This window comes from Limulus polyphemus, unplaced genomic scaffold (assembly GCF_000517525.1).
Source record: "Limulus polyphemus unplaced genomic scaffold, Limulus_polyphemus-2.1.2 Scaffold1316, whole genome shotgun sequence".
Lineage (NCBI taxonomy): Eukaryota > Metazoa > Arthropoda > Merostomata > Xiphosura > Limulidae > Limulus > Limulus polyphemus.
Window position 1 is genome coordinate 180,659 of NW_013666926.1, and position 10,372 is coordinate 191,030.

The window sequence follows — 10,372 nt, forward strand, 5'->3', positions numbered from 1 at the left end:
ATTTCCAGTGGTTGTCCCTTCAAGCTCATTGCCAAATATATTGCTTTCTGTTCCTGTGTCCAGCCATTCATTTCTGCCAGTAGCTCAAATTGTGCTCTATATGCTTCCCACGGAGCCTTCCCATAGAATTCCTGTGGCTTCCTTCACACTGGATCACTCCTATTACTGACATTGATATCTGGGATGTGACTTCCAACAGGGCTGAAGATGTCTGCATTAGGGTTTAGCTGCAGGGTCTGGAAGGGGCTTGTCATTGTCTGGGGCTGGTTAAGTCGATGGTTAATGTATCCTCTTTGTGTAAAAGACAATAAATCGTCCTTTAACGTATCTAATTCGCTTTTAAATTTACTAATGTTTTCCGTTTGTGCTTCTTGTTTCCTTTCTTGTTCCAGTTGCCACTGCTGTAGTCTCTCTTCTTGTTTCTTTTCTTTTTCCCCCAACAACTGCTGTAATTTCTCTTCTTGTTTATTTTCTCTCTCCTCCAACAACTGCTACAGTCTCTCTTCTTGTTTCTTTTCTTTTTCCTCCAACAACTACTGTAATTTCTCTTGTTTATTTTGCTGTTTGAGCTACCATTGTTGTAGGTTTTCTTGCCACTGCTGTAATCTTGCTTCTTTTCTTCTTGTTTCTTTTCTTTTTCCTCTAACAACTGCTGTAATCTTTCTTCTTGTTTCTTTTCTTTTTCCTCCAACAACTGTTGTAATCTCTCTTCTTGTTTCTTTTCTTATTTATCTTCTCGTTCTTCTTGTTTCTTTTGCTGTTCTTTTATTGCTGCTATCAAATCTGCTAAGCTGTAGTTTGATTTGCCGCCTCTCGTTTCCATCTTCTTCTTTTTTTTCTGTTTTCTGTCCCACTCTCTAACACCAATTTGTTACATCTCCGTTCGTTAGTTAATTTTCTGTAAAAATTCTTTCCGAAGAAACTTTACCGATAAAAGTCCTTTCTTAAATAAAACTGGTTTATTCTTTCTGAATATAACTTTGCGATACACTTAATTTCAACAGTCGCACCATAACAAACGCTATAGTTCTCAACGAACTTCTCACGTGCTCGACTCAACAATACTCAGTTCAATTACACATTATCCCGCCTCAGTTCTTACTGGCTTATATATACAAGACTACACTATATCTTGAAGGATCCCGAGATTTAAGGAAGGGACGTGAATGTTCGAGAAGGACGTGGCGTGATACTAGTCATGTGACCTCTGCTGATGCAACAGTATGGAAACTATAATGAGTACAAAAGCGGTTATGAGGTCAGTCAATTCGGCTGACATTGTTCTGACAGATTTAACCTGTGTACTTACCTGAACCAATTAGAAGTTACCCAATCTTGATTTGAGTCTGGATTTTCAGTGTTTAAGTTCAAGTGTTAATTTTTCTGTACTCAGTTACATTTCTCCTGCCTTATTTTTGCTGAGTATCCAGTTCTTGTGAAGCATTTACTTTTTTAGCTTTAGATTCATCACATTTTTTGAAGCACCCAAATTTCTCCAGGATGCCCAGTACTTTCTCTACATCGAGAGTACTGAAAATGTTGCTTAAATAGTATAATGGCCACATACAGAAGCACACATACCTGCATTAGTTCTTACCATGTTTGACAGCATAAGGACAGGATTCACATTATTCACAGCTGAGTACAGTCCATTCATACAGAATGGTTAAGCACAGAGCTGTACTCAAAATTCTGAATCACTCACTTGAATATACTTTAATAAAAAATATATTACTTTTCATGTTATGTGAATTGGATAGCTGGTAATACTTGCTAGTTACAAGTGCAGGTTAGTATCACTAGTTAAAAGTGGTAAGAGATGTAAGTTAAGATATTATGTATTTTAAGGTCCAGCAAGCATATGATTTCAGAATAAAATTTTATTTGTTTTTCATCTAGTTGAAATCGGGAACAGCAGAAATTTTTGGAACAGAATTAGTCAAGAGTAAGAAATACACGTTTACTTCTGGATCCAAGAAAGCAGTTTATACTTGGCATGGATGTACAATAGAAATATCCTTTGATTGTGAATATGTCATTTATAAGTTTCTCATGTTTTTGTGGATACTTCTCACATAGCAAAATGCTCTCGTTATGAAAGGCTTACTTAAAGACTACAAGAAATGAGTGTAGAATAGAAACATGGAATAGATTATTATTAGCATTTTTCTTTCTCATAAATTGTAGATGTTACTACAACATTCACATTATTATGAGCTAAATCAAGTCCATAGGTTTTCATTGTACATTCATTACATGTGGATAAGAAATGTGTCTAATTCCCTACTAATGAGAAGCTCTGAAATGATTAAAAATAAATCTGCTTCAATAAAATTTTTGAATTGATCACAATCTGAAATGGTAGATAACAGAAGTGTGTGACAAAAGTGTGTATAAAAGTCACTAAAACAATTGTAAAATTATTGGAAAAGTGCAAAAGATAGTTATTATAATTTTGTGTTTTGGGTTTAACTGAACAGTAAATTATTTATAGTGGTGTAGGAAGGAGTTGCAATGTGGGGTTGTTTGGCTAGACATGCAGATTTTACAATGAGAAATTGAAAGTATAAGTAGCTGCTAAAAGCAGCTCTGTCTGGGGGGGGGGGGGCATATTCCAACTCCTCTGATTTAAATGATATTTTCTAAGTATACTTCAACATGATTTAGCAAGCAAATAAGGTATTTTCAGTTCTTTAAGTATTTGAAGCATACAAGTCTACACTGATAGTTAATGTACTAACTAATTCATTGCTGTGGATATGTAAATGTTTATGTCCCTGTAGAGTATTGCCATATGAGTTTACAGTTTCATCTCACCACATAGAAAGGGCATTCCCCTTCAAAAATTTCAAAATTAAACAATTTCAAGTTTCAGATAAATAATAAAATATTAAAATATGTCTTTAGATTTATTTATTGTACATCTAAAAATACACCTGGCACTGTGAGTTGTTTATTTACAAATGTGGAAGTGAAACAGTTAAAATAGTTGCTAAAATATACAAAATTCGAACAAACAAGATAACAAAACTATTTGGTTTATTAAGGACATTCACTTACTCTCAGAGACAGCTAACCTAATGAAATTGTAGCCCATTACATTTATGTATTTATTTAACAAAGGTTAAAACAAAATCAAAGTAGTAGTATATGTTGTAAATTATATGTTTTATAAAGTTTTTGTTTTAAAGTTTTTAAGAAGCTGTCAAATCTGAGATTGCAAAAAACATCAAGTATAAACTTGGACACTTTAATAAGTAATTGGTATGTGCTTTTGATTTTTCTATAACATTTTAAATTTGAATTGTAGAAACTGACTTTCTACCACAGCACGCCCATTTTAACATTATTAGTAGAGCTCTAATCACATGAAACACCATTGTATTAAGGAGAGTATTTTGATAATTAGCTTAAAATTAGAAATGAATGAAGTAAATAGTGCTATTGGATTGCATTTAGTAGTATAGCCATCATTTTGTGTTTTTGATGATAATGCCTTTGATCTGATATATTTTTGTAATGAAACTTCAGAAAACCATTGTAAGGTTAAAACATCAGTATATGTAGCATCAACATATCCAGACAGATGGTACCTAATTTGGTCTTATCAGGTAGATATGATTTATGGTCTCAAAGTAATAAATACATTTGATAATCTTGTTTATCACTATTAAGCACTTCATTTCAAAATTTCCATATTGCTATTATATGAATGTCAGTCACCATGTTGAAGCAAATTTTTGCCCTAGTTTTACCCAAATAATTTTTGGAAACGTTCATAACGTTTTCACCAAAATAATCTAAACTTATTTGTAAAATATTTTTCTGGCTGGAAAACCCATTCTTACTCAGTTCCTAGCTCATCTTAGAGTTTTTGTAAGTGCATTATATTGTTGGGCATAGTCTTCTCAAGCTTTTGGTTTCACTGGCGTAACATATCACTCAGTCAGTCAAGAGGTTTTGAATTTTTTGAACATGTTGGCTTTTATGAAAAGTTGTGTTCCCTTAATCCATGCCTCTGATAATTCTAGTGGGATGTAGCAAATTGGTGAAATATGTTTGCAGACAGTCTTGTGGTTTCTCTTCCACCTTTCTGATCAGAATGTCCCTCTATTGGTGGCATAGTCTTTCCAATGTGTCACAGGCTTCCTTTCATTTCTGTCCAGTAGGTCTTCATCTCTCTAAATGGTTCAAACACAGATTGGAGCACAGTTTTGAACACTCAACTGATGGTTGGAACATGGTCTTGTGTATAAGGCAGTTTTATACTAATCTTTTGAAACTGTATGCTATATATTGAATTCATCTCAAGCTCCAATGTACATTGAGATTGTAATGATCTTCCTATTCAGGGAACTCTGTCTTTGTTTTTTACATCATCTATTAGGGAAGTACTAATTCCAGGATACCCTGTTTCATACCATGGATCTCTTTTTTTTGGGGGGGTGGGGGGTGAATCCATTGTATTTAACTTCACGATTGCCATCACTCTCTTAGTAATTATCACTATCCCTCACATAGAAGGGACTCTTTTCTCTTGTGTTTATTAGTTAACTTATTGCTTTGGTCATTCTGTAAGGTTTATACATCTGTTGTTTGCCATTTTGGTAGATTTCTGTCATTTCTATTGTTAAATTGGCCATCTATGAATTTGTTCAAGTCTGGTAAGAAGAATGTTAAGATTGCTGAGGTTGCTGGAGCCAGTGCCAAAATACTAATACTAGTAGACTTGATACAAGATTAACTTGTATGCTCTGATATTTATGCTAAACTCGAATCGATATGAGAGGCTACTTTTTACTAGCCTATTTATGGCGAGCTGACAGTTCCGGTTTTAGAGTGGGACAAGCGGGCCCTGCAAGGCTAAACAACAACATATTCACAGATTATAGAAAGAAAAAAACTCAACATGAAAATTCATAACACTACTGTTGTTTGCACCCAAACACAGCCACAAAAAAATTTCTGTTCAATTAATTATGTCCCCACTATGAAATGGTGGTCGATTGGTTTTGCGCTGGAAAGAGCAATAGAGTAAAGTTGGAAGGACACAATTGAATGTGAGCAATATTTGTTGCATATGTAGTTTAGTTATAAAGTATACATTATGTTCTGTTAAAAAAAAAAAGGTGAAGCATACATCCCTAGCGCATTATTTATTAATTAAAAAGAAAGAAAAGTGCAATAATGAAATATTCATATCCCAGCAGTGCTCAAAAATGGATTATTTTACAGGAAAAGGCCAAACTCTTAGGAGCATATTCCAAATTAACCATATTCTTTACATCACAAGAGGCGGAAAATGCCAAATGCTCCACCTCAATTGATCAAATTGCATTAACAGCTGAGAAACTGACTTCAATTTCCAATGCTCTTGATCTTGGAGAAATGACAGTTGAAACCAGGTATAGTGTACAGGTCAAACTAGAGGATGCAGGGTTACGAAGTGAGTCCATAGAGGTAGGCTTATTTCAGATATCCGATGACCCAGCACTATGATAAGAAAAGACAGGGTTCTCCAATTAAGACTTCTGTATTCTGAGTCTTCAAATAAGGTGTTTTCTTTTTGTTATGTTCTTTTGTGGAAAATGTGATGGCATCATTTCAAGGGCTGGCTTCATTGCCTTTCTTTTACTATGAAAGAACATGAAACTTTATCAGCATGTGTGTGTAATATGTAATTGTGGTGGAACCTGAGAGTAGGTATCAGAAGCAATAAAACTATATACAGTGTTAACATGGAACTAATTTCAAAGTAAAATAATTACTAGAGATATATTCTTACAAAATTTGGTGAAGTTGAATTACTAGCAAAGTTTGACCACATGATGAACAAACATTGGAGGCGATTTGAAAAAATTTAAATTTCATATCATTAGCTCAGTAAAGATATTCAGAATGAATTGATTATCCAAATGGGAAAGTACATCCTTCAGGCTGTTTTTGTAAAAGCTAATCAAGCAAAATATATTGGTATGATCATGGACAGCAAGCACACCAGAAATCAGCCATGCTGAACTGTCAGTTACACTGTACATTGTTTATTATGAATTATCAGTTGGCACATGAGTTTCAGAAAATTTTAATGGATTTTTTGCTATTAAGGCTACTATGGGTGTGGATGTGTGTGACACCTTTATGAACCACCTGCAGAACTTACAATTTAGTATTGATGATTGCAGAGGACATACTATGACAATGGAAGTAATAAGAAGGGCAAAAAGCAGGGTGTGCAACAAAGAGTGCTGAACATGAACAAAAAAGTAATGTTCATGTCTTGTGACCATCACAACCTAAATGTGGTTGTACTGAATGCTTCTAAATCACCTGTTTGGTGTGAAATTTTTTGGGGTTCTACAGCACATTTCTGTTATTTTCACTTTTTCTGCTTAGCACTGATCCGTACTCAAACAGCATGTTTACACAACTTGCTGTCAAACAACAGCCAGACACTTGCTAGGTCTGCTGTATTGAGGGTGTTAAATTGCTTTGATATTAACTCACTGAAGTGCATGGTGTCCTCAAAGTGCTGATAAATCTGTTTATTACACCAGAGTCTGATGTAAATACACCAGCATTACCATCCCCTGTTAAACCAGAAGTTCTTTCACTGCAAAAAAACTTATTTACTGATGTCTTCACCTACTACTTATATAGCTTCTGATATATCAACTGCTCCTGCAGTAACCCCAGAGTGATGATATCCATTACAACAGAGAAAACCTCCTTATTGGTATCAAAACCAATAATGAAGAATCTAAATCTTGATTAACATTTCCTTTTTTTCTAAAGAAGAGGAAAGTTGTAATATTTGTTAATTAAGAACTATTTATCCTAATTTATGAATCCAGCTGTAAATTGGATGTTTTCTATAAAGACCTGATACTCTAATAAACATGCTCTTACATGATTTGAGTACACAACAACAGGCCACATATGGTCCACCATGCTCTAGCCACTCTACACCTTAAAGCACATCCAGTTTCATTTTCTCCCACATTACCATCTGTAAAGGGTTCATTTATAGCCTCTCTTCATCTGGATGGAATGTTCTTAGGTGACTTGGATTCCAATCCCATTGTTTTCTCTCTCTTTTGGTTGTACTCTTCCTTTTTTCCCACCTGTGTCTGTGACAACCTTTTGCACATTGGGCAAAGAGTATACCTGGTACAGAAGTGGTGTGGTCTCCCAAGGATAAGTCTTTATCATGAGGATAATATATATTGGGTATTTTTTGGAGTCCTTTATATCCTTTGCATTGGTTCCTCCACCTGTTCAATGTGGGATTCTAGCTATGTATGTGAGAAGAGGTAATGTACCATATTGGATGTTATAATTTTCCTATACTGAAAATGTATTTGTGATAGATACTTACCTGGCTCCATATATGCCCACTGTTGAGATGAGGTGTTCCGCATAGCACTTGTGGTCTCCTTGTGGTGTATTATGATATTTGTCTAATGTTCAATCCAGACTGTACCTATTATACGAACTATCTTGGAAAAAGTTAGGATCTGGGTATTTTTATAGATCTTCTCACTGTGAATTCCTCTCCCCTTTACTTTGAGTGGAGCAAGAGAGACCCTTACACCATCACCAATGGGGCAAAAATAAGGGGTGCCAATCAGAGAGATGTGGGTAGGTGGGGGCACTGTCAGTGTAGCGCAGATCACCCCTCATATAATTATACCAGTTTTATGCCAGAAGCACTTCATACAGTACTGTGCCCTCCTCCTGGAGTATGAATCTGTTCAGTAGGGCTAAGGCAAGCCATCTTCCAGCAGTTGTGTCTGTTCGGTAGTTGAGGTGAGGACATACTATATACACTTGTCCTCCTCTGATAACTGATGCTATCCAGTCAAGTTGATGCATGCACACATAATAGTACATAATTTATGACATGAATTTCTGTGTCCTCCTCCCACAGCTGGTGTTAGTCCAAGAGTCTGACAGTAAGAGTTGGGGCAAGTATGCACATTCTATGGCATGAATTATGTACATTCCTCTTGCAGCTGGTGGGATCTAAGAGTCTGGCAGTAAAGTTGAGACAAGCATGCATAATTTGTTTCTGTGCCTTCTTTCTGCAGCTGGTGTTGCTCCAGTAAGTCTGGCCATATACTTGAGGTGTGTACTAGGTATGGTCTGAATGGCTGTAATGATGCTACACATATTGACCCATTGACTTCATATGTGTAAGTACTTGGACAGCCATATTCTTATTATGCCCATACCCATGACATATGGAGCTCATTTGTTTCTTCCTGTGTAACCTGAAAAAAATGAGATGCAGTCTCTCATGAGTGTGCCTCTTTGGAGTTGCTGCCATTGGGAGTCACACTTGATGGATTTTCTTAGGGCACTTTCCAAATGGAGCTCATCCAGGTAAATTTCTCCCTGGTCCCTTCACCATATCAGTGTAGGCTTCTAGTTTTCTGTGTGAAGAGGTGTGTATTGTCTCCGAAGTTAAAATTTTTCTTACCTGAAAATGTATTCCTGATAAACACTCACATTTTCACACACTTCCCACCTTTCCTACCTACTTCTGGTACAAATCAGTATTCTTTGCCTCATCATGGAATGAAGATCATGAGTGCAAAAGCATAGAGGGAGCTAGTATTCATGGAGCTTGAATTGCCCTCCTAATAACATCGTTATGCAGTAGGTGGGAGTTGTGTAAAGGCTAGTGGCATGCAATTATCTAAGGTAACATAGGGAAGATAGTTTTTTTGAGTGAAGGGCAAGTATCTATCGGAAATACATTTTCAGGTAAGGAAGATGTTAACTTTAAAGAAGCCCTTCTCATTAAACAACTATGACCACATGAATAGGGTCAAAGGATGACGCCTATAATTATAATTATTATTTTTTATTCATTTTATCTTTTGTTATTTCAATCTGTTACTTGGATATATCTTTTGTTTACTACAGGTAACAGTTAATTATGTCAACAATACAACTGTCTCAACAATAATCTTTACTACTTAATATATCAAAACCACATTGTAGAAATGTGCGCTATAGATTCAATTAGAATTTATTATTGAAGCTATTTTAAGTTTTTATGGTCAGTTACAGTTTCTGTGTTTTAATGGAATGCTTCTGGAGAAGCTGTTAAGCAAATGGTTGTGCATCCAATTATAGAAAAATATCAAATTTGGTGTTATAAAATCATTTATTTCTAGTATTTTGGCAATCATGCAATGCAGCACAAAGCTTAGATAAAAAAATATTTCCAATATACAGTGATTTTAGTATCAGAATTAATTGAAAACAAAGCATTAAAAAGTAACTTGAACATTGTACAAGTATTTTAAAGAGTATTCATATATGGTAATTTCATGTTGTTACAGTCATTGGCATATGTTACAGAGTTTACTGCTGTCCATTTGAATTTTATAATTATTATCTAATGATATAAATCAACTATACCCTTTGAATGGCAGTGTCGGTAAACCTCACATGTAGTTACTGTTACAAATTAAATTATGAACTTCTAAAATCATACCTTTGGTGTTTTTGTGGGAAATGTCAAGTAAAATGATAATAAAAGTTGATGTTTTTGCATATCAAAATTCTTAATATACCTTTGTATATAATTATGACCTTTTAGAATTGCTGTGGTACTAAAATTTGTTTCAGTCCTTTACTTTGTTACCTTAGAGGCAAGTGTGAAGTAGCTTATGTAGCAAAAGAAACACCAATGATTTTTTATGCTAATATTCATGCAGCATTGGAACAACAGCGTAGAAAGGCTGAGGAAGAAGATACCAAAGGACCAACAGTAAGTGCTTTTCAAATTTATAGATTTTCTTTATTTAACATCTAGCCAGCAAGACTGGGAGACATGTATGATGGATTGATTCCCAAATAGAGCTTTTAGGTACTCTATTTTTTAAAATTCTGAATATAGATATGAACTCTTTGCAATATTTGGATTGGCCACAAGTGTGGCTAAATTTGCACTACTTTTCAGCGTAAGAGAAAGTAAAACCCATACTCCAAACCTTAATCCATATTAAGATGACTGCATTAATTCTGAGCTGGTTAAGAAAAAATTGGGAAGTTAAAAAATGATAAGGCTCCTGGGCCAGACAGTATTTCCCCAAGGGTTTTGAAGGATGTTAAAGATTGGATATGTGAGCCACTTGTTACTAATTGCTGTCAGTCCTTGAATAGTGGGCAGGTACCAGAGGATTGGAAGTTAGCTAATGTTACTCTTCTTTTCAAGGGAGGTGATAAAAATTGTCCCAGTAATTATAGACCCATTCGTCTTACATCAGTTGTGGGAAAAGTTTGTTAAAAGATGCTTTGCAAAGTCATTTAACTAAGTTTAGAATTTTATTTGATAGTCAACATGGTTTCACTAAGGGAA

General features: G+C 35.0%; 1 protein-coding gene across 4 annotated transcripts in view; it reads left to right on the top strand.

Moving 5' to 3' along the window:
- Positions 1 to 10,372, top strand: part of LOC106463068 (polyribonucleotide 5'-hydroxyl-kinase Clp1-like) — a 199,043-nt gene that overhangs the window by 69,866 nt on the left and 118,805 nt on the right. For all 4 annotated transcript variants that reach the window (XR_002611405.1, XM_022390475.1, XM_013923039.2 and 1 more), the window contains exons 3-4: positions 1,900 to 2,013; positions 9,656 to 9,781. Coding sequence is in view for 3 of the 4 variants with exons in the window: in XM_022390475.1 (XP_022246183.1) it covers positions 1,900 to 2,013; positions 9,656 to 9,781 (240 nt within the window). In the remaining variant the exon portion in view is untranslated. The remainder of the gene's footprint in view (positions 1 to 1,899; positions 2,014 to 9,655; positions 9,782 to 10,372) is intronic.